Genomic DNA, 25,151 nt, shown 5'->3' with positions numbered 1-25,151 from the left:
TTATTTCTTTTTTTTTTTTTTTTTTTAAACAAACTCCCCTATGCCTTGATGTGTGTGCAGCTACCCATGGGCTCAGGTCTGAGCCTGTAAATCTTGCCATTTTGCTGTGCAAACCATGACATTCCGGGGTGCAATCCAGAGCAGTGAAGTGTTGTCACCAACCACACACTGGCTGCCAGCAGCCTTTGGTGCCTACTTACTGGGAGACCCTGACACATTCCTAATCCTGGATTTTCTGCCCAAATTGTGTGTTCTGCACTCTCCAGTCCCCTCCTGGACAATCCAGATATATTGAGTCCCTTGCCCCTCTGCCGGGATCAGTATAGGACAGCCTGCTACCTTAAATGGAATTACCCAAATAATTCACGACACTAGGTTTGTTTTAATTAAAGAATAAAACAAGTTTATTTAACTACAAGGAGATAGGTTTTAAGTGAGTATAAGTATAAGGCATTACAATCAGAAATGGTTACAAGAGAAATCAAGAGAAGATGCTTTCTAATCTTAAACTAGACTTGGTTCAAGGTGAAATTCTTGCAAATCCCCAGTAACACTGCTGACAAAGTTTGAGGTCAAGATCCCTTCCCAATGTCCAACCGCTGTTTCTTTTGTTTTCTTAGGTGAAAAGTGGAGAGATGGATCGGGAGAGAGAACTTGGGGTGGTTTTGCCCCTCACTTGTATAGTCCAGTCACCCTTGGAAATGCTTTTTCCTGCGGGTTACCCCTAGATAAAGTTCATTCCCGCTGTGAGATTGGAGTCAAGGGGTTTGGTGGTGAAAGAGGTTTCATGCTGCTGTTTGCTAATATGTAGATTTGCCTTGTTTCCCCCTTGCTGGCTCAAGGGCCTTGTTTATTCCATATATGTAAATGGAGGTGAACATACATTCCTTTTAAGACCTGCTTGACCAGTTCTGCCTAACCGGGGCTGCGTGGATTTGAACATGTGCTACCAACAACCATTCAGGGGGAATTCATAACTTTACCTAGAATGTTGCTACATACATTTCATCATATTATTGACCAGTGAATTATTGGTTTTCAAATGATACCTCACAAGACCAATTTTGCACAAAGATTATTACAATAGTGTGTAGGGTGTGAACACAGGGGTTGCATTCTGTCACACCAGGGCAAAAACAAAATGGTTTTTTTTCCAATGTGCACAAGGGCCCATATTAGCCAGGTGTACCCACTGGGTCCAGGGCCTTGTGCCTGCAGGCCAGCTCTGACCTCCTCCCCAGCAGTGTGCTCATGCAGGAGAGATCCTCCCCAAAGAGAGATCCCCACCGCAGGGGAAGTGTGTCTGTTCTATATTGGGCAGCTAATACATGTGAAATGTGCATGCGTAGGTGCCCAAGTATGGCTTCTACAGTAATGAACAGGACAACCCTGCCTCCCTGGTTTTACTGCAGGAACAAGAAATCAGACCAAACCGGGCTGATGTTTGTCTGCGAACAGTGCAGCGATGCGTCTTCCCCAGACACGCAATGATTCCGTTTGTTGTTTAACTTTCTAGGCACGCTTTGAAAATGAACAAGAGTAGCTCTGAGCTGGAGAAGGTTAGCAATGGCTCTGCAGAGAGCCTCAGCCCACCTTTCCGAGGGATCCACGTCAGCTTCGTGGCTGGCTCCACAGACAGCCTCAACTCTGACACAAGGACTGCCAGTGATGAAGGTAATTTAAACCTTGCTCGGGTGTAGGTGTGGGGGGGGGGGGCTCATGGAAGGGGCTCTCCACAGTCCGAAAGCTGAAATCCCTTGTTCGTGCAGTATCTAGACCATAGAACAAGTACGACATCGGCAGCACGAACTTCCCCTACACCTCTGTATAGCTACAGTCTCTGTATAGCTCAGCCCTGACCTGGAGGAACCAGCTCTAGAGAGCAGTTAGGCTTCCATACCTACGTGGGACCCAGTGGTGCTCCTAGTGTAGTCAGTGGCAATTGCTTCACTTGACGTCAATGCGAGCAGGATCTGGCCTCTGCCCTCTCTGCTGAGCCTGCTGACAAGGATGACCAAGCTGCTTGTGATGGTCTGGGAGGAAGGCCACCTGCTATCTTCACAGTCCCGGCCCACCAGGCAGCCACGACGCTCTGGCACAGCAGACTAGTGCTGGGTTTGAAGCTGGTGATCTCAGGTGAAAGATGATGTGTTCTGTTACCAGCCTCTGAGCTGTCCAATTCTCCTAACTCTTACTGATTCTCTCGGAGCAATCTATTTGACCAATGCCAAAATCATTCTTGCTGCTGTTTTTCTTACTTGAGACCGGCCAATCCTACACCTCCTCCCAAAGATACAGAGGGTCATTAATCTTTGACAAGTGATTGCCTCAGTGGGTTGTCGGGGTAACAGAGTACCTCCTGTAGCTCAACTAAAGGAGACCAAATGTACTGAGAGGGAAAGGGGTTAGCATGGCATGGAGTGCACAAGTATTTCTTGAAGAGGGTGGGGGGGAAGTGCCCTTTCATTAGTTTGGATTTTCTTTGAAAAGTAGATATTCTACCAAGTCATTTTTTTCCCTAAGTATATTTAACTTAGACATGTACTGACACATTACACAGTCCAGCAACTATTTCCTTTGCAAATGGCCATCTTCATGTAATGGAAGTTCTGCCTCTCCAGAAGCAACAATTCATAGCAATAAAATTCAGACTAGTTGTCTGGAAATGACATTTTCCCAGTCCTAGCTCAGAATTTAAGAGGGGGGAGAGTGCCAGGAAATTATAAAAGGGAAAAAAAAATCTTATTGCATGTCAGACTTGTGCTTTCTCAACCTATAGCTGTCAGATGTGAAAAGAAGGGGAAAGAGGTTTCCTTGTTCACTCCAATGACACAAGGAATTTTAATTTTCTTAAGACATTTAAAATAAATGTTTTGAGAGTGATTTTTTGGCTGATGGAAATGAGGAGCAGGGCTCATTGGCCAGAGCAGGAATAATCAAGATCCAGTTGATTTCCAGACACACACGACCAAAAATTCAGTGGCAAAAGCCATGCATTCCACAGTGGTCCGGTGCAATCAATTGGAGGCTCTGCCCTAGCTTCAGATAAATTAAAAGAATGAGGTGTTTATTAGAGAACATTTTGAAGTGTACAATCCAGTCAGTGTAGTATACTCTGTGCCATTTACTGGATACAGGAACTCCTCGCTTAACGTAGTTATGTTCCTGAAAAATGCAACTTTAAGCGAAACGATGTTAAGCGAATCCAATTTCCCCATAAGAATTAATGTAAATAAGGGGGGGAGGGGTTAGGTTCCAGGGAAATTTTTTTCACCAGACAAAAGACTATCTATCTGTCTATATATACACACCGTATAAGTTTTAAACAAACAATTTAATACTGTACACAGCGATGATGATTGTGAAGCTTGGTTGAGGTGGTGGAGTCAGAGGGTGGGATATTTCCCAAGGGATGCCTTACTGGTAAATGATGAACTAGAACAGCTGATCCCTCAAGGGTTAACACGTTGTTAATATAGCCTCACACTCTACAAGGCAGCACAAATGGAGGGAGGGCAGACAGACACACACACTGTGTGTGAGAGAGATGCGCATTGCCCCTTTAAGTACGCTGACGACACTCTAAGTACATTGCCTTTTTAAGTAGATCAGCAAGTTGAGACAGCCTCTGTTGCCAGCAACCTCCCTCCAGCCTGAGCCCTGTTGTGCCCCCCCTTCCCCGCTCTATGGGAATGGGGTAAGTGAGGGGCAGGAGCAGGGGGAAGGGGAACACCCTGACATTAGACCCCCTCTTCCCTCACTACCCTACCCACCCACACAGCAAGCAGAAGGCTCCTGGGAGCAGCTCCAAGGCAGAGGGCAGGAGCAGCACATGGAAGAGGAGGGAGGCACAGATGAACTGCCGGCAATTGATAGCCTGCTGGGCAGCTGCCACACAGGGAACTTAGGGGAGCAGGGAGCTGATAGGGGAAGCTGATGGGGGGGCTGCCGGTCCACCCTGATTCCAAGCCCCCACCAGCTAGCTGCAACAGGCTGCTCTTCCTGAAAGCAATGGACAAAGCAGGTGGTGGCCAAACAACGTTAGAAGGGAGCATTGCACAACTTTAAACGAGCATGTTCCCTAACTGATCAGCAACGTAACCATGAAACAGAATTAACCGGGACAACTTTAAGTGAGGAGTTACTGTATTAAATTTGATTTATTTTACACTACCTCTGCATGTTGAATTTTCAGTGTGTGGTTGAATTTTGCACTAAAGACTATTAAGGAAGTAGTCAAGGGAACGCTGGAGATTTTGGTGGGTAGGCAGTGCCCAGATGGACCTTTATGGCATGTGGGACATGTCTAAGAAGCAGTTTGTGGTTGTGGACTCAGTGTGTTATTTGGATGTTAAAATACTTTACAGTGAAATAGGAAAACACGCGGACATTGAAATTTGTATCATTAGCTTTCAAAGTTAACAGCTCCCTTTATGGTGAATGGGGCAGGCCACACTTCTCAGAACTCTGATTTCAGGCTGTCTGCAGACTCAAGCAGACCGAACTGCATTGGTTTACTCTGTTTGAAGGATTTATTTGCAATCAGAAGGGCAGGAAACCTAGGGCCAGATTCCTGGGTGCAGCCAAGCTTTGGCCAACACAGACCCCAACAGGGTGAGGCAAAGGTGGCATTAAGCGGGTTCTGGCTCCCCGGATTATTGGGCTAGTTGGGTTCCCAGCCAGCCCCTGGCTCAGGTTAGAGCAGCCTCAGGCCTCTTCTACCCTACTGACGTCGTAAGCTCTCTGGGGCAGGGACTATCATGTCTTGTTTTGTCCAGAACCTAGCACTGGTCAGGGCTTCTAGGCAATACTGCTGCATAACTAGTAACCCATGATAGTAATCTAAACTACATTCAACCGCAGCAGCACCCATGAGACCCTCTAGTAGCCAAGATTAGCAGGAGGGCAGCATAGATTCCAAGGCCAGACAGGTCTGTTGTGACCATCTAGTCTGACATCCTGTATAACACAGGCCAGAGAACGTCCCCAGAATAATGCCTCATGCACTGGGCATGTCGCCTGTGCAGCGGGCTGCAAGAGAGGCTGTGTAGTCATTCTTGCAGCATACATCAGTTGGGGGTTGTAGGGGTTCGGCAAGGCTTGTCTCCCTCCGGGGCGACGGGGAGCCAGGCCGCCTCACTACTTAGGTCCGGTGAATTGGGGAATTAGCCTGGCTGGGCGGCAAACAGTCAGGGGCTCAGGCCCTCAGGCAGGGGCTGAGCAAACAGTTCAATAACAGGCCTAGGTCCTAACTCTGAAGGGCCTGGGAGAGGCCACCCACACATTGAGTGACAGGGGGGACGCAGGCCCACCCACTCCGCTGCGTCCCAGCCAGGGGCCCTAGCAGCGGCAGAAAACCCACTGCTGAGTCGATGGAGATCCCGGCCACAACACACCGACATGGGCTCTGGCAGTGCTGCAGCCAGACTAGGGTCAGCTGCCCCCAGGCTACTTCCCACCTCCCCCTCTGGAGGTATCTGCATCTGGACAGAGTCTTCCAAGGAGTCAAGCACCATGGGCTCCTCTGAGTACCCGGCGAGCAGTGGGCTTGGCAGCTCCTCTGGGTAACTTGCCAGCGGCAGGTTTACCAGCTTCTCCAGGGTCTGGTCAGCATCTGGCCCGTCCTCGGGTCGACCGCAAGCTGCAGGCGTCTCCCAACCGGGATCTGAGCTGTAGGTGTCTGGCTTCTCCAGCAGCCGGGCCTCCAGTGAGCTCTGGGGTTGGGCTTTTGTACTTGCTGTCCTGCGCCTTGACCTCTGGGGGCGGGCACAAGCTCCACTGACTCCGCCCACTTTGGCATCTGGAGAGACTTGTCCCCCTCCGGGGCAGCTGGGAACCAGGCTGCCTCACTACAGGGGTATTCCCCGGTGGTCAGGCAGGGCAATGAATCGAACCCTCTCTTTTTTTAATGCAAGCTTGAACTCTGGAGCACAAATGTATTAGAAGGCTTGGGCTCTGCAGTGAATTCTGCAGCAACAGGACAGCCAAGTACGTATAATGCAGGTAGGCCCCCGTGCTTACCTTCCTAGATCTCTGCCAGTAGCCCATCAGCCTGATTGACAATGCCCAGATTGCCAGTGAGAGGAGGATGCCAGCAGGGTGGTGATTCCTGCCCTAAAGAAGTGATGTGGGTGGCTGGTGACACAAACGCTCCCTGGTAGGGAAACTTGTCCCTGCATTTCACAAAGGAAGTGAATGGGAGGCCTTCTCTTTCTGAGGTTTGGCTTCCATACACATGTGAGAGTTGGTTAACCCTTTTAAAATCATCAATACAGAAATGGATTTTCCTCCGGAAAAGTGTTGGCCTCTTTGTACTCCCTCCGGAGAGTCCAGAAAGCTGCTGGATTTACAGCCTTGTGAATGAATGTTCACATTGCCCCCACCCCAGTGTGCCTTCCCTGGGGCCTAGCAGCACCATCTCTAGGCCTGCAATGATTGTTTCAGTACCAGTGAGTACTTATGATGGGGGATGCACCTGCAAAGTAGACAACTGGGACTGCTAAATTAACTTCATACAGGCCACCGAAAGGCTATCAAAGGTAACAGCTCTGTCACTAGCTGCACCTGAATCAGCAGCTTACACGTGAAAAGTGCTCTATCTCATTACCACTCTGCTGTGTCACCAGTTGCATGAATTTTTGTTTCTAGAAATGAATAGGTGGCCAGTGTTTCACTTCCATAATCTGCAAATGATCTGTTAATGTCAGCATTGGAACCTGGAACCAGGTTCAAAGAGGAAACAGGTTTTATTGCTGCCCAGCTCACAGTGAGCAAAACTCTGCCATGAGGTTGCACAGATCTGGCTCTGTGTACACACAGGGCTAGGCAGTTTAGGAAGTTTTTAACATAGTCTTCAATTATTTCAAAATATTTATATTGTCAGTAAAGATATTTATTCTCCTAATTCCCCACGACACTTTAATCTTCAAATATCCTGTGCTATAATTTTTCATCTTTTCTGAATGATGATTACTTGTACATTTTTTTGCTGTGATAAAACACTTTTCCCTTTTTTTCCCCATGACAAACGAGCAGCCTTACTCCTGGCCAGTTTTAACGAGCTGGGAAAACATTCATAAAGTACAGCTGACTGAAACGAGCCGCGTGCCAATATCCACAATCTGGTGCGCGCACATGGTTCGGCAGCAGCGTGTGAACAGAACTCCATTCTTATAGCAGATAGGTTTGAGACTGTGCGGACTAGTCAGTGGAGGACTTTGCAGCAGGGTGGAGTCGGCTGAATCCTGTGCCTCCCATTCAGACTTGAACCTTGTCCTGCGTGGGGCAAGCCGCGGAGTTCAGTGTGTCACCTCTTTTGCGCTACTCTGACAATGCTGTGGGTAACGTGAGTCAGGCTCTCCTATCTTCTGCCTCGCCTAGCCTGTTTAATTACTGAGCTACTGTCACGTAAAAACTAAACCGGCTTTGTTTGGATGGTGGTTGCTGAACAAGTATCCTTCAGTATTTCATTCTGAACTCCTCACAAGTGACTTCACAGGTTAGCTATTTCCCAGCGACCAGCTTTACTACTGTCTTGGCAGCTAGCACAGGGAAAAGTGCCACAGTGTTTCTTCAAACTACCGTCGAACATCAGCCTCTTCCTTTCAAACACCATTGACTAAATCCGATAAAATCACTTACACTGTAGGTATCCCGTTATGCCTGATTTGCAATAATTAACTAGTTGGCAACGTGCATTGGATTTGGGTGTAATCGTATTGTGCACATCTGGGTTTCAAAGCCAGCTATCTTGTAGGACTTCTTGAGGTTTTAAAAACATCACGAGTCATTGTAACCACAGCGGGTTAAGAAACCCCTTGAGGTACGTCTACACTGCAAAACAAAACCCCACGGCAGCGAGTCTCAGAACGTGGGTCAGCTAACTGGCTCGTGGGGCTCTTGCTGTGGGGATAAATGTAGGAGTGTAGACGTTCCTGCTCAGGCCAGAGCCCGGGCTTTGAGTCTTACTGCTGCAGGGTGTGGTGTGTGGTTTGGGTTTTTTTTCGCAGTGTAGGTGTACCGTTAGTGCCCCAGGAAGAGTTCCCAGAGCACCCAAAGTCCGTGGGAGGGGTCTCAGGCAGAGATAATCACTACCTCCACTCTGCATGGTCTCACTGAAAGGGCTATGAACACCTCCCATAGACAGGCCCTTGGGTTCTGTGGGAAGCCATGCTTGGAGGTTCTGTGTTTCTGCACCAGGCTTCGTGCCCACCCCAGGGTCTGTAGCAATGCAGCTCAGGTGGTGACATGCTACCAGGGCCTCCTTGTGGTGGGGGGAAGAGCCCTTTGGGAAAGATGATAAAGCTTCAGGCTGCATTATCCTCTGAGTAACTTCCCGGGGGTAGGGGGAAGCTTGCCCGGCTTCCAGCCAGCCCAGTCCTGCTCCAGTCCATCCTGTCTCCACCCCATTCCCCCAGCTTAGACCCCTGACTAAGGGGCAAGAAATGCTGCTGCATACACAGCAGAGCCCCCTTTGCAGGCAAAGGGAAGGAGAGCTGCACATGGAAGGTTTTCTCCATGCAGAGACAATGGGGTATGAGCTGGGACTCTCTTTGGGACATCATAGGGGAACAGATGCCTGTAACACAAATGCAGAGAGAAAATACTGTTTCAGATCAGTTAAAATTATTAACCCCTTCCTGACAGCGATCTTTGGTTCCCATTTTTGGGAGGGAGGGGGAAAGGCATGCAGATAAGGGGGGAAATACATCAACTGAGCCTGCTGCAGCCCTATGTTTTTCTCTGGGGTTTCTAATGACAGTATATAGTGACCCATGCAAATGATGCTTACGTGTTGTTGGGGCTGTTTTAACCTGACGTTCAAGAAATCTGAGAAGCGGTCTCCACAAGGTATGTAGCTATGATTTAACTAGCTGGCTTGCAACACAGCTAGATTCGAAAAGGGGTAGCCAGTCTAAGTACTTGGAGGGCGTTTTGCTCCAGCAATTGAGATTTCACATTTAAAACTGGAGTATTGAGCTGTGACTCCTGGACTGTCGTATGTTAAATGTTTCTCTATGAACAGTATATTGTTGGCGGGTGCAATACACTGTCCCACTGTAAAACACAAATAATACTGTTGCCTGACACAGAAGGTGCCCAAGGCAAGCAACAGTGGTTCGTTGCCCAGAGTGCGAAGCGCCAATGAACACACACCAGGGTGGAGAAGCAAGCAAAGTTTATTTGAGATCTCAAAGCGGTGGAAGGAGACGAACGCCTCAAATCATGCACCGCTACACAAGCGGCTTTTCCCTTTTTATAAGTTATTTTTCTCTTTCTTCTTTCTTCCCCCCCCCTTCCTTCCCCTGTAGCAGTTACGTAAGTGCAGGTGCATTAAGTAATCTTGGCCGCGGCAGCTCGTTAGTAAGTTTTCCTTCTGCAAGTTATCTTGTCCTTCTGCTAAAGGTGCACAGGCCTTATCACTACTGCTTTAAAGCAGTTTGGGCTGTGCTGCCCCTGATAGCTTACTGCTTACACCACAGTTTCGCAGCTGCTGGCATTTTAGGTCGATTAAAGTTCAACATGGAGGAACATTGGTTCATCGAGGCCTAGTGCAGGAGGGCTTCATCAACACTCGTGGTTTTCCACCCACCCAAGTTACCTAGGGTTATGCCTAGTGACACCAACAATACTGCTGTAAAAGTCTGCGCCCTGTGGCGCAGTATTTCACATGATATAGAGAAACACATGCTGAATTATCTCAGTTACGCCTCTGTACTCTCCATTGCAATAGCATGTGTGCTATCAAGGTCTTTTGACAACAGTGGGCCAAACTTCGCCTCGTGTTTGTTCATAGCTGAGAAGCACGTGAGCCCCTGATGCTGGCTCTAGGCTGACCAGACCTGAGTATGCTGGCTGGGGACAGAACGCCATGGGGAATTTCTCGTTGCCTGGTGTGGGTGCAGGTGACTGCATGCTTTTGCAGATTGGCGGGAGGAACCGGATATGTGGTTACAGCAGAATATTGCCTTTGGGAAGGCTGTGGGGAGATGGGGATGGTGTGTTTCCTTTTGGCTCTCTGTAAACCACATGCGTGTTTCCCAGCCGCCCATTCAGTTACTCCCTCCTACAAGGAAGGTGTAATCAGTCCCAGAGCTGCCCACAACAGGCTGAGCTGGCTCCATGGACCATGCAAGATGGGTGAGAGCCGTGGATCCACCTCTCCTCTCCTGCTTGCCTCAGGCATGCGTCGGGGTGCGTATGTGGACCACAGCCCTGCTGTGTGTGGAAAGCTGCTCATGTCTGTTCAGAGCTCCGTTGAAGTGAGTGGTGCTGGGTATGGGAGCAGGAGGCTGTCTGTACTAACCAGAGTAGAGGCTCAGGCCGAAGCTTGTAACCTTGGTGACGTGCTGTGAAGAGCTGGCCACACCAGGCCTCGATCAGGCCAGCCCTGCCACTGCCACTCATAGGAACAGTCTGAGCCCACGTGTGCCACGCTGAACTGATCATCACTCCACGAGGGTAGCTTGCGCCTCCTGGCGATGGCTGTTGGCTCTGGTACAAAGCTCCCTGTACAGCCACCTTTCCTAGTCTCTTAGGAACCAACCTATTTAGAGCTGCTAATGTACTGAGCCTCCGCTCTGGCTACTTACCATACAGCAGATCTCCTGTTTTACAGCAGGAGCATCCATGCTAATAAGCAACAAGCTGGGAGCACTGGTTCATAAAGCCAGTTATTGTAGTTGTGTCTTCTAGGCAATCATCTGACCAGAGCCACTCTCTCTTTTGCACTGAAAAGCCAATCTTTTCTTCTGTTCCTTTCCCCGCAGGCTCCAATGAGGACAGGTCTCAGGGCACACCTCTACAGCCACCCCCTCTGCCACAGAAGAAAACAGTAAGCCGAGCGGTTTCATCACCTGATGGCTTTTTCTGGGGCCAAGCCTCTCTGGGTAGAACAGCAAATCCCACCAGCCCCAGACTGAACATCAGTCACTCCGAAAGCAACGTCTGTGTCCGAAGGGAATCCCCGTTCGGCTACTCCTCTCACATGGGACGCAACCACCACGCATTCTCCTCCTCTGAATCTCTGGAAAACGCCTGCAAAGGAAATGGCCATTGCGATCCGACTTCGAACAAGAGCAGTAGCGCCTGCCTCCAGAACAGAAACCTGCCGCCATTTTCATCCTGTCAGCTCAGTGTGTCCAGCCAGGTTTCCTCAGTTTCCAGCCTTCAGCTCCACAATCTGCTCAGCAATATTGACAGCAAGGAGGGGGTGTATGCCAAATTAGGGGGGCTTTATGCAGAATCCTTGCGCCGCCTTGTTGCGAAATGTGAAGACTGTTTTATGCGTGATCAGAAAAATGAACTCCATTTCAATGAGAACAACTGGTCTCTTTTTAAGCTGGCATGCAACAAGCCCTGCTGTGTTTCTGGGGATGCCATCTATTACTGTGCCACCTGCTCGAAGGACCCTTCCAGCACCTATGCAGTGAAGGTACGTTTACTTTATTGACATTGGCTTTTTTGCTGTCTCTCTGATCACTTACATGGTAGTGAACAGGAATATAGCCCCTGGACACTGTGGACTAAATTGGGCACTGATCCATTGACGTCCATTTCTGGGAAATTATTCCAGGCCTTGACAGCATGTGAAGCAGAGCTGTATAAGCCAATAGCTTTAACTTCCAGACAGTAACCCTTCCAATATGCAATTCCATGAGGGTTCATTGCTGTATCCATTTCTGGACAGCTATAGCATAACGGAGTGTTCCTCAGAGAGTTCCATTGCTGTTCACTAATAATACTTCGCACTTGCAAGTTCTTTACAACCGTAGCACCCTTGGGAGGTAGGTGATAATATACCCATTTTATATGTGGGGAAACTGAGGCAATCCACAGCCACAGAGGAAGTCAGTAGCAGAGCTAGGTTGGAATGCAGGAGTTCCTGAATTCTCCTCTCCATGCTTGTCCTCTGGAGCATGCTATCTGTTTAGAATGCAGAGGCTATTTCTGGATGTAAGCGAAGCCTGGACTTTAGAATAGATGGTAAAACCTTGGTAAATTGCCATCAGGCTATGGTGTCATGTTTTATGAATCGTTGGCTTTGGCTGTCTCAAAGTTAACCAGGGTGATACTCCACAAATGGGTGTAGTGTTTAAGTAATGCCTTCATAAATCACCAACATGATCTCCCTTGCTAAGCTCATATCAGAGAAATCATGCTTCGTGTGGTTGTACCAAAGACCAGTGACACAATCGTTGGTAGGGACTTAAAATGAAATAGTAGCAGTAGTTTGGTCTTCAATTAGCAGAATATTTTCTCTTTATTGCATAGTGATGAGGATCAGTTTTCACTCTGTGCTAGGCCTATCTGCCTCCAACATACACAAGCTGATTAAAAGTCACATAAAAGGCAGGCTGTTTCCTTTCTGGCTGACGGCGTCTGTCCAAGACCCCTTTGAGTCCATGTGTTATCTCAGCACTATCTATATTAAGACCTTATGAGCCACAGGAATTGATAGAGGGATCTTTACTTACCATCTGAATAAAAAGTTTACACATGTAACATAAAAACTGTCCGGTCTCTTTTCACATATCCTAGTGTGCCTGTTTGAGAGACAGATTTTAGACTAGAAAGTTCGGCTTTCTTAATCTGAGACAGATGCAGCCTGATGCAGCCCACACATCCCAAAGCACTCAAGTGTTGGGGGAGGGGGGTGAATTTTCTCCTTGTATAATCTTGATGTTTGGCCCCTGCTGCACAGTCTCTAAGGCCTGCAGAAATGGAGCCCAGATCCTGAGGGCCTCTGCCTGTCGCAAGCTTGCTGAGCTCTGGGTAATAGTCCTTCTACTGATCTGTTAGGCTGGGATTTTCAAAGGAACATAAGGTGTCTAACTCACTTAGGCTTCTTTGATGCTCCCAGCCCTCATGCCAACAGCCCTGCAGAGTTCAAGACACAGTTAAGGTACCATAATATAAGAACTGGTCCAAAGCTCGTAGCAGGCAATGGGAGTCTCAGGAAGTATGTAAAGTAATCCCCATCTCGCGACACGTGTAAGATCACTCGAGCAGCCATAAAATTTGACCTGACAGGATTAGAGCATAACCACAGAGCCCTTAACTCCAGCGACACACTGTTCTGCTACCATTATTTTTAAAATGGAAAACAATGCTCAGACCAAAAAAGTGTCACACTGAAGAGTTACCCAGACTGAAAACGCCTCCAAGGACGTTTTAGTTGAAAAGGGCCAAGATACATTTTCAATTAACGTTCCAAACAAATCAAACGTTCATCACCTAATTTAACCAGAGGATTTTAAGTAGGCCGAATATAGTTATAGACTGAATGCTAGTCATAATACCCCTGGATCAATGCTTACAGTGGAAACATGCAGGTTTTACTGTACCGTGCATAAGTCCAGGTTCATCTGTACCTTTCCCCCTAAAGGAAAGTCTGTCCAGCGAATTGGAATAGCCCTTTTCAGTGCATAGCACAGAGTGGGGTCACCCTGGGCTGATTCACTAAGAAGAATTTAGACTTTTCTGTTGTCTGTACAATCTGACTTGCTTCTTAGTCCCAGTGTGTGCTTAGCATGGGGAGAGTTGTAAAAGAAGGAAACAACTCTTTGTTTTACATAACAGGCCTGTACTTGTGTCCCCATCTTGAATGTGCATTTATTCTGCGAGCCTGGCAGACAGTATGGTGCTGTGATTGAGCCAGAGCAGACAGAGAAAGGTGCAAAGTGTGTCTCAGCAATTTTCCAGAGTCCTTTCGTTTTCATTATTAGGATATGACTGATTGACAGTAATTGGGAGGCTTAGCCACTGGCTGGTTCCTTCCCAGGCCTATTGTAGTATTGCACAGGGTTTCAAACAGGAAAGAGGCTACTGACTTGCAGTTAAAATTAGACCTGGACAAGCCAGACAGTTTGAAAGGTTTAGCGGAGCCAAGTGTCTGCTGAGCAGTCAGAGCCAAAACTTTGCGCTGCGTTCTTGGCATTGATTATAGCGCGCAAGCGCACGTGCGAGCAGTCGTGTGCACACACTCATCTGGAGTCACACTGACTGCTGAGAAATCAAGCCAAAATATGCTTCCTGCCTTGGCTTACACCTTTGTGCAGGCACCTGGTGCTAATCCAGAGACAGGATCTTATCTCGAGCTTTCATGTCGTGCTCACCATATCTCTGACACAGTTTTGTGCTCCAGGGCCATCCTTACCCATATGCAAAGTACGCAGCTGCGCAGGGCACCAGGAAATTTGGGGCACCACGTGCTCCAGCCCCTGCTCCGGCTCTTCCCCAGGGCCCCCTGAGTACTCCAGAAGGTCGGGCCTGCACTCACCGGTCAGTAGAACGACCAGGCCCCAGCCTGCTCCACTCCCCTGGTTCCCAGCTGCGTTGCCGGCAAGTGCTGGGGGGCCGTTTTCCCCTCCCCTCAAGCCTGGGAGCCAGAGGAGCAGAGCAGGCTGGAGCTGGGTCACTCTACTTCCCGCAGGAAGTGACCAGCCCCCCTCCCTCCCGTCCCGCACAGAGGCCTGGGGCTAGCCAACCCCCCCACCCCACCCCCTGTGGAGGCCTGGCGCCAGCCCCCCCACTTCTCCCCCATGGAGGCCTGGGGCCCCACACAGCCATGGAGGGGGAGGAGGAGCAGGGCACCAAAATAGCTAGGGACGGCCCTGCTGTGATCTGTTGAAGCACAACTGGCATGATTGACACAGGAGAAACCCTAACACTCCAAATTGAGGCGTGATTTTGCTGCCTCCATTCACTCTAGTAAGCAGTCCTATCTCCCCTTCCAGTGGGAGTAAAGGTGACAGGATCGGCACCTAATCTTGGGTGTCTGTGCAAAATGTGCCTGGGATTGCAGTGCCATGTAGGAAAAGTTGTTGTATAGTCCCTGAGCAGACAGGCCGGTGCTTGCAATTAAAAAAGAAATGCCCATATCAATTTTGTGTATGCTACTTATAACAGAGTTATTAGGGGTGGGCAAACTTTTTGGCCCGAGGCCACATCTGAGTATAGCAATTGTATGGCGGGCCATGAATGCTCACACATTTGGGTTTGAGGTGCAGGAGGGGATGAGGGCTCTGGTTGGGGATGCGGGCTCTGGGGTGGGGCCAGAAATGAGGCGTTCAGGGTGCAAGGGGGGGCTCTGGGCTGGGGCAGGGGGTGTGTGGTGTGGGGGAGGGCTCTGGCTGGAGTGGGGCTGGGGATGAGGAGTTTGGGATGTAGGAGGGTGCTCCAGGCTGGGATCGAGGGGTTCGGAGGGCGGGAGGGGGATCGGGGCTGGGGCAGGGGGTTGAGGCACGGGTGGGGCGTTGCTCAGGGGTGCAGGCTCTAGGCAGCGCTTGCCTCAAGTGGCTCCTGGAAGCAGCGGCATGTCCCTTCTCCGGCTCCTGTCCTGTCCTTCCTTTGTAGCTCTTTGATGCTAAAGCTTTATAGGGTCGTGCGTTAATTTATAATATATCCATGGGCTAGTTTCCTTGAAACCATCCTTTAACAGCATAAATGGGCAGGCACGTCAGAACCTTTTTACTTAGAAAACAATCTATTTTAAATAGCTCTTCCCCACAGTACTCGGTCACCAGAGTTAATGCCCTGCAGAATTTGAGTTTTAATGTATTTTGCCAGGAGCACGACAGAACCTCAGCCCTCTAAGTCCTACTTCGTTATGTTTGCCCTCATAGTAACTTAGATGACAAAACTGATGTCGTCGTGTCCAGGTTTGCCCCCATTTTACAAGAGAGAGAAGAATTTGCTCCAGGGTTTGAAACCTCCTGTGCTAAGTTCCAACCCAGAGCGAATTCACGTGGCTGAAGTCTCAATAAATCCCTCCATAAAAGGGCTTACAATGGAAACGCTGAGAGGCCTGTAATTGTTGCGGGGCTAATGGATGTTGCTCCGATAAACCTATTTTTCTGCAGTTATTCCTGCTCTCACAATGGGAAAGTTGAAAATGAAAAAAAAAAAAATAAGTTGAGTGTAGATTTATGTGAACTTTCACCGGGGTGGTGGGCCAGGAACCTACATAATGCTTCCCCTTTTCATTTTAGGTTGGTGCTTTTGTTCTTCATTTTGCCAGTCATTCCACTGATGTTTGTTTTCTCTTTATAGTCCTCAGTTTTCTTTTTGTCATGAGTATTGGCGTGAAGCTGGGCCATTGACTTGAGCTGGTTTTGTACTGCTGGCTGCTTAGATTCGCCATTGTGCCAATACCAGAGCCTTTCGCCGGCTATTCTGGCCACCATTTCAGTGCTTCACTAGTACAGGCAAGGCAGACGTGAAACAAGTGGTGGGAGAAGGAACAGTGAAAATAGTTTTAGGGCTTATAGGGGAGAGATGTATTTCTGACTGTAGCCCTGGAAGGCAGGAACTCCTGAGATTAATCCTGGTTTGCACACCAATGGCCAGATAGTGGCACCTCTCTATATTTTCAGGACATAAGTACCTTTGAAAAACTGGCCTCGGGTCCCTCTGTGGCCTTTAGACGGGTCACTCGGATCCTGTCTTCACTACAAAATCAATCCTTTCTGAGGACCCCGGTTCAATATAGCTAAAGCCCTGCCTCTGTTGCAAGACAAAATGGGGTTTTAAGCATGTCCGAGGAGAAGTGTGTATGTACCCAGGTCCCATGACATCACTGCATCATCAACTTTTTAGCCTTTGTTTCCCTGTCTGTGAAATGGGGATAGTGCTACATATTGCCATACCTCTGGAGTGTGCTGAGGATTAGCTGCTGTCTGTAAAGCACTAGGTATTATGATCAGTTTAGTGGCCAATAGAACAAACTGTTCGTAGACCCACATTTTAAGCTGGGTATTTTGTCTCTGACTTTCCGTACAATTACCCAGTGAAGGCATTGTGTTCTATCAGCTATGGAAACTCAGCATGCTTTTCCCATCTCCTATTTCTGCCCCTTTGGCCAGAAGGATGGTGAGCACAAAAGATGCAGAGGGGCAGGGAAAGATGAGTGAATGCTCTGAACTGCAATAGTGTTCTGAGCAGGGACAACAGGCTGTTGCCCATCGTCATGTTGTGCATACAGCCCTGGACTCCTCTGCCGTAAATTAGCTGGTATCATTCAAGAGAGAGATCTTGGAGTCATCACGGATAGTTCTCGGAAAACATCTGGTCCATGTGCAGCAGCAGTCAAAAAAGCGAACAGAATGTGAGGAACCATTAGGGAAAGAGTAGATGATAAGACAGTAAATATCACAATGCCACTATATACATTCGTGGTACACCCACACCTTGAGTACTGAATGCAGTTCTGGTCGCCCCATCTCAAAAAAGATTCATTAGAATTGGAAAAAGTACAGAGAAGGGGAACAAAAATGCTGAGGGATATGGAACAGCTTCCTTCTGAGAAGAGATTAGTAAGACTGGGACTGTTCAGTTTGGAAAAGAGACGACTAAGGAGGGATATGATAGAGATCTAGAAAATTATGACTGGTGTGGAGATAGTAAATAAGGAAGTGTTATTTACTCCTTCTCATAACACAAGAACCAGGGGTCTCCTGATTAATTTAATAGGCAGCAGGTTTAAAAGAAACAAAAGGAAGTACTACGTCACACAATGAACAGAGAAGTTCACGGAGGATAGGTCCATCCATGGCTGTTAGCCAAGAAGGTCAGGGATGCAACCCCGTCTGGATGTCCATAAACCATTGACTGCCAGATGCTGGGACTTGGCAACAGGGGAAAGATCATGTGATAATTGCCCTGTTCTGTTCATCCCCTCTGGGGCATCTGGCATTGGCCACTGTTGGAAGATGGGATGCTGGGCTGGATGGACCCTTGGTCTACCACCATATGGCTGTTCTAATGTCCATATGTTATGCCCTGAAGGAACAATTTCCTGATAAGCTGGAGGCACCGCTGCTGGAGCACATTTTGCCAAGCAGTGGAGACTGGGTGAGTGACAGTTCTAACCCCGTTATCTCTTGTTTTCTCTTCACAGATTTGTAAAACTCAAGAATCCAAAGTGTCTGCTTCGTACCACAGCCCCTCGGTGCCAGTTCACTTCAACATCCAGCAGGACTGTGGGCACTTTATAGCCTCTGTACCCTTCAGCATGTTGCTCTCCTCTGACGCAGCAAAAAGCACTTCTCCTCCGGATGGCCCTGGCCTCTCCTGCTCTGCCAGCGAGCGGGATTGCGTGGTCGTCATCACCCGTGAAGTGCCCCACCAAACCGCAGCCGACTTCATGAGGGATGCGGCAACTTGCCATCAAACCAAGCCGGAGGTGTACGAGCGGCGGGTGTGCTTCCTGCTCCTCCAGCTCTGCCAGGGCCTGGAGCATCTGAAGGAGCATGGCATCATACACAGAGATCTTTGTCTGGAAAACTTGCTGCTAGTTCACTGCAAGCCTCTGACTGGCTGCAGTAAAACCAAAGATGAAAAGCACTTGCCCAGGATCATTGTGAGCAACTTTTTGAAGGCCAAGCAAAAGCTGAGTGCCAGAGACTCCAAACTGAAAAAGAGCCAGGCCCGGCTGGCCCCAGAGATTGTGTCAGCCTCTCAGTACAAAAAGGTTGATGAATTTCAAACAGGCATCCTCATCTATGAACTTCTCCACCAGCCCAACCCTTTTGAGGTGAGGGCCCATCTCAGGGAACAGGAGTACAGCCAGGACGACCTCCCCCCACTCCCCAGCCTATCCATTTACTCCCGCGGACTCCAGCAACTCGCTCATCTGTTGCTGGAAGCCGACCCGATCAAACGCGTCCGCATCACAGAGGCAAAACGGATCCTGCAGTGTCTGCTCTGGGGTCCCAGGAAAGATTTAACAGACCAGCCTCTTAACCACGAAGAAGCCCTCTACGGTGCTCTCCAGAACTGGATCGACTTGAAACGCGCTCTTCTGATGATGAAATTTGCAGAGAGGGCAGTGGACACTGAGCGGAGTGTCGAACTGGAGGACTGGCTCTGCTGTCAGTATTTAGCGTCTGCAGACCCAGCTTCCCTCTTTAATACACTGAAACTCCTTCAGCTTCTCTGATCTCAAAAGCATTGCAAACCGAGCAGCAGCAACAAGGAAAATGAAAGATGTTTCTAAGGCTGATGTTCACTCACCAGTAATGGTACAAGTCACTTTCACACTGATGGCAGATCACTTACTAAGAACAAGATGCGATCTTTCTCCCTCCCAAAAAACAAAACAAAACAAAATCTGTGTACATTTCAGGTTAATTGCATTGTTTTGAATACCATAAACTGCAGACAAACAAAAACCGGCTGCCTGCTATTTTGGTATGGTAACTCTTTAGGCAAATAAAAACTTGTGCGTGTGTATGTTTCCTAACGAGCAGAACAAGTTTGTGTTGAATTTCATGGCAGACATCGATCCCTGTTGGAACCAAACTTTATTCCCCATAAAAGATGGAAGGTTTGAGGCAATTTGCTTATTAAATGATCTCCAGTTTTGCAACATGGTTCTTTTGCCCATGCAACCAAAATTGCAGCAGTGCAAAATGCCAGTAGAAAAGAGCCAGACTCACTGTGTGGGTTTTCAGGCTGTACTCAGGAGCAGGTAGGATTAATGTAACAGGATGGGACACTCCTCATCCCCAGCAGGGACTGGGACTAGAGAAGCTGCAGATTTTAAAAGGACCTCAACGCCGAGATGTGTGTACAGTTAGGAACAGTTCCTTTTGCTAACCTTTTCAATCCCCCGTTTCTGTAAACCAGCTTACAGCAAGCACAGATTTGTCATACCTAGGCTAATCTTTGCATACTCCTGGGAAGGAGGGGCATGCCCATAATTTCCCAGTGTTTCCACCACCAGGTCTGATTCATTGGGGGTAGTGATGAGGGAGTTCCATCAGCTAGGCACTGAGGTACAAAGTCTGGGATCTGACTACATGTTCTGAAGGGTTACCAAAATCCCAGACCAGCTTGGCTCCATCTGATACCAGAACCAAGCCAAGGCCGCGCGCAGCTCTTTAATCCACCTTGTGAGACTGGGGAACCTCCGGCGATGGGCTGTTAGTGTGTATTAACTCTCAGGCTGCAAGGGGGCTCTCGCTTAATGCTAGTGAGTCTTTTAAAGTTAATTAGACTGGAACTCCACCTCCAGTGGCTTGGGAAGGTGGGGTCTTAGCCAGAATCTTATTTTCTTGACTGGCCTGAGTTTAAAAACTATTTGAATGGGCTTGGCTAGCTATAGTGACGTCCCAGAGCTGCACCACCAGCCATAAGAACATAAGAACGGCCATACTGGGTCAGACCAAAGGTCCATCCAGCCCAGTATCCTGCGTACTGACAGTGGCCAGTGCCAGGTGCCCCAGAGAGAGTAACAGGTAATGATCAAGTGATCTCTCTCCTGCCATCCATGTCCAGCCTCTGACAAACAGAGGCTAGGGACACCATTCTTTACCCTTCCTGGTCACTGCAGACTCACCCTTGTGACTAATGCTTATATGCCTGTCTCCACGACAACCTCCTTCCACCGCCCTCTGTTTGTCTCTGGTGTAGAAGCTCTCTTTGTGTTATTGGCTTACTGTGCTTAGTAGAGTGGGTCCCCCTCCAAGCCCTTCAGAGGAAGGTGAACAAAGCTATAAGGGGCCTGCCATTGAGGTCTAGGGGCTGGCACTTCCTCCCTGGCACCATGTAGTAATGGGCTGGTGCCCGGCAGCAGGAGCAGCCCGAGCAGGAGTGCCCAGAGTCTGAAGCGTGTTGTGGCAGCCGATGCCCTCGGAGGCTAAGCAGGGGTGTCCGTGACACTTAGGGAAATGGGGGTGCTTGCTCGGAGAAGATGGGAGAACCTAGCCCCCCGTGGTTCCTGTGTCAAGCCAATAATGTCTGGTTGGGCTAGAACAGATGGTATCAGTTTGAAAAGCATTTGATCTTTGAAATATCTTAAATCTACGTGTAGACGAAGAGCGACCCCAAGCTAACAAAAATCCCCCCAGCTGGCTTTGCTGGCTGCTTTTCACCACGCTGTTCTCTGGCGGGCTCATTCAGCAGAGCCACGTGTGCTGGCACAGCAGTGAATGAACTCGCCCAAGAACTGTTTGCAGCAGGGAAAATAAACTTGCTGAGCCTGGGCGAGAGCATTACTCAGCAATGAGTGCACATCCTGTCAGCGAGGTGAGTCCTTTGTAAACTAGCTGTGCCCGGAAAGAAGGAAACGCTAAACACCTAGCGGGCCAATCTGTTCAAAGAGGAAGGTGTGGAACAATGGAATCCCCATGCAGCTGAGCTGCAGCATCTGTTCCATTCATCGTGGCCGGCTTGGACGTCCTCCCTCTCTTCCATGCAGCTCGGTGGGGGAGGCCACCGGGCACTGTTGGGTGCGCAGCTCTTTTGAAAATCAGAGCACCAACTCAGCAGCCTACTTTTAGGCTCCTATTTTTTTGGAAATCTTGGCCTTTATTTTTAGGAATAAGCGTGTGGCTGGAGCCAAATTTACAATTCAAAAGGGCATTTGATGTTCCATGTTACAAGACCCTAACACATAAAAAGGGATAAAAATCCCAACGTTCCTGTCGTCATTTCTGGTCCTGTCATAACGAATGACCCCCAAGGACCTGAGCCAGGTCCCTGTAGTTCTGTGTGCTGGTAGCTCAAGGAGGTGACCCTGTCCCTGGTAAGGAGGTGAAGCCAAAGGCAGACTCAGTCTGCTCAGCAATCGACAGGGAGTGAGATGCCCTTCCCTGGGTGCTCGGGGTGGGGGGGGGGAATGATTTTGGAGCAGTCTGGTGCCAGCCAGGGAAAGGGCAGAACTGGCTGCTTGGGGAGCTGGCGAGTCCCAGGCCTGCGTGCAGGGGCCTCCTGAGAACTGGCCTCTGGGGACCTGAGAGCAAGATCCCTGAGCCTTTCCCACTCCACGGTGACTCCCCATTTGTAGAGTTTTGCTGGGAAAACTCCCCAGGCAGGCTGAATTAGCCCCCCTGCCACTCTCCAAGTGAGATGAATCACCTGGCAGCTAGTCCAGGGCTGCTGGGAGTGTCTAGGCACTGGGGTCGGAGACTAAAATTGGGATTTTAGTAGGGTTCTGGTTGCAGAGTGGTAGCCCTTGAGCCCTGCATTCCTTGGCGGTGATGGGAAATCTTGGGACCAGAAACAGCCTGACTCCTGAATGAAGAGGATGCCTGTCAGCGATAATCAGCCTCTGCAGGGACTGAGGAGTCTAGAGCCATCTCTAACCCTGAGGAGTCATCACAAAGTTGTAAATGTGTCATCTTTTAGTTAGCCAGTCAAGGAATTGTTTGACAGACCCCTTCCTCCCTGAACTGTGTCCTCAAGCCAGGGGTAAAGGTTTGGGGATTGTATTACCTGCTACCTACTAAACCTGCAGAGGGACTCACCCCCTTATCCCACTTGTGAGTCTTCAGGACTGTACTGAACCCCAGTCACCCAAGTTGCTAACTGCTGCACAGAAGATATGGTCACAGGTCATCAAAGGCCCCTACAAGGTACGCCTCCAATGGGGTGCTAATTTTAGGTCACATGTATTATCTGTGTGGGCACCAGTCCCCCTGAGAATAGTGTTTTACCCTGTTATGTTACATTGATCTCCTGTTTAACATCATTACTGTGTATGTTTGGGTTATTTCTTGGGAGTCTCACACTATCTGGATGGTAATTGGGAGGTTACCCTGTGGTTAGAATTTTCCTCTCAAGCTGCCCTGGTGACCCTGCCGGGAAGGAGCAAGGGGGTGGAGCACTGCCAAATAAATTCATATAGAAAGAAAATAAAGAAGTTACACCCTGCTGAGTGGGTGGCAGGATCCGGAAGAACCCAGGCCTGTCCATCAAAACCCATAAGAAGATTGATATTAAAGGAGGTAACCTGGTGGAGAGGGGGCACGACATTCTGGAAGAGAGATTAAATCTCCTGCTTCAGGACTTAAGCTGATCTTTGACTATCAGAGACAGAAAGCGACCCACTTCCACCTTCTGCTGAAGCATCTGGGGCCAGTTGTGTCAGACTAACAATATTGTGTAATGTCCTGAACAAACCTTATGGAATTAAGATTAACTTCACTGAATTTAATTAAACCTTATCGAAGTAGGGTTAACACCCTTGGCATTCATTGTATTACAAATGCAAATGTTTAAGTACATTCCGAGATTGTATGGAACTTCTTTAGAAGGAAAACAAGATTACGGCAATATCTGGAATGTATGAGGAAGTTCAGAGGTCTCTTTGGAACAATAGGTGTGAGGTGGATTTCCTTAGGAAATACCTTGAGGTGAGGGGAATGCAAATTCCCTCTGAAGCCAATTCTATGATGATTCACTCGGGGGTGTGGGGAGAGAAAAAGAGATCCTCTGTATTAACTGCATGTGTCTGGAAACTCCAGTTCAAAGACCCCTGAACTGCATAAAAAGGAATCTGAACACGTTATGAGTGGGCTTGTTCTGAACTATCTGTAGGGCTGTCTGACTGTACGCTGAGGCTTGGAAGGAGTGTTTCATTCAGTGCTTGCTTCTGAGGTGCTGGAAAAACCTCACCTCCTGTCAAAAAAGCTAACAGAATGTGAGGAGCCATTAGGAAAAAGATAGATAATAAGATAGAAAATATCATAATGCCACTATATAAATCCATGGCATGCCCATTCCTGGACTATTGCGTGCAGTTCTGGCTGGCCCGTCTCACAAAAGATATATTAGGATTGGAAAAGGTACAGAGAAAAACAGTAACATAATTAGGGGGTATGGAACTGCTTCCATGTGAGGAGAGATTAAAGAGACGGAGACTATTCAGCTTGGAAAAGAAATGCTTAAGGGGGGATATGATAGAGGTCTATAAAATCATGACTGGTGCGGACAACGTGAATAAGGAAGTGTTGTTTATCCCTTCACATAACACAGGAACCAGAGGTCACCCAATGAAATTAATAGGGAGCAGGTTTAAAACATGAAGTATGATGATGTATGGTCAACCTGTGGAACTCATTGCCAGGGGAGGTCGTGCAGGCTAAAACAATAACTGGGTTAAAAAAAGGACTGAGATAAGTTCATGGAGGATAGGTCCATCAATGGCTATTAGTCAAGATGGTCAGGGATGCAAACCTGTGCTCTGGGTGCCCCTAAATCTCTGACTGCCAGGAGCAGGGACTGGATGGCAAGGGATAGATCACACAACAATTGCTCTGTTTGTTCCCTCTGGAACATCTGGCACCGACCAGAGTCAGAGACTGGCTACTGGGCTAGATGGCCCACTAGGCTGCCTCAGAATGGCCATTCTGATGAGTTGAAGCTCTGATGAACTTGTAACCAGACGAGCGCCCTAAGACAGGGGATTAAAACTGTACTTGTCAGAGCCTATATGAGAGGTGGGATGTACTGTGGCAAGCTTATTAGCATGTGGGTAGGTTCTTTTATTGTTTAATATGTTTGTAATGCTTTGTACTTTGACTAAAGTAGGGTTGCTTAAAAAGAGCAGTGTGGTAACTTTATATCTGGAGCAATTACATTGTGACCCATCTCTGAAGAGAAGAGAAGCTAAGCAACCTGGCTGTGCTGGGAATGACCCAGTGAAGACAAGAGAAGTGTCCAGCCTGGGAATAGCCCGATCAGAAGGGAGACAGAGTCGCATGTCTCCACCGCAGGGAGGCACCAGCTGGGGGGTGGAAAGCCAAGAGTGGGTGCCCTTACTGAACTGCTGCTGGGGAATCCAGGAGCAGTTGTCCTGAACTGACACGAGTCATTGCCAGAGGCAAGACGGTGGATTAGGTGGCCGGCAGGTCTGCTCCCGTCTGGCAAGTCCTATGTTCTTATGACACATGACTGCCGCTAAAAGGGCAGCTTTAAAGAAACACTCGCCCTTCATCTGCTGGGCCTGAGAGGCTGTCCTGTCTCATGGCCGGACTGGGGAACAGAAACGGGCAGGGTCTCACCACATCGTTCCCGCTTGGCAGCCCAGGCTTGCACTTCATTGATCAGACTGATGGAGTGACCTGCCTGGCCAGAAGTGAGTCCAGGGAAGTGCCAAGGGGAAGGAAGGCACTGGACAATGCCCTCCGTCAGACCGCTGATGTGTGGCGTAAATAGCACAGACAGCAAAGCTGCACATGCTTCTACACCCATTACTATGAGCAACTTATTGGTGATGAGGCCTAGCAATGGGAAGGTTCTCTTGTGCTGTCTCGGTTTGGTCCTTTTTGATCATTTGTCATGTACACCTTTGTCTAGGGGTTCCCTCGGAGTTCACAGTTCACTCCTTGCCATCTGTTCCTGCCCCGAGGCCTTGTCTGCCCTCG

At 48.7% G+C, this 25,151-nt stretch overlaps 1 protein-coding gene across 2 annotated transcripts in view; it reads left to right on the top strand.

Annotated features, from left to right (window-relative positions):
* Positions 1-19,255, top strand: part of PRAG1 (PEAK1 related, kinase-activating pseudokinase 1) — a 45,533-nt gene extending 26,278 nt beyond the window's left edge. For both annotated transcript variants that reach the window (XM_050944978.1, XM_050944979.1), the window contains exons 4-6: positions 1,517-1,674; positions 10,770-11,434; positions 17,900-19,255. In XM_050944978.1, coding sequence (XP_050800935.1) covers positions 1,517-1,674; positions 10,770-11,434; positions 17,900-18,940 — 1,864 coding nt within the window. In that variant the 3' untranslated portion in view covers positions 18,941-19,255. The remainder of the gene's footprint in view (positions 1-1,516; positions 1,675-10,769; positions 11,435-17,899) is intronic.
* Positions 19,256-25,151: the final 5,896 nt, after the last annotated feature.

This window comes from Gopherus flavomarginatus, chromosome 3, assembly GCF_025201925.1.
Source record: "Gopherus flavomarginatus isolate rGopFla2 chromosome 3, rGopFla2.mat.asm, whole genome shotgun sequence".
NCBI lineage: Eukaryota > Metazoa > Chordata > Testudines > Testudinidae > Gopherus > Gopherus flavomarginatus.
Note: the sequence above shows the minus strand (reverse complement) of the source record. Positions and strands in the feature narration are given on the sequence as shown.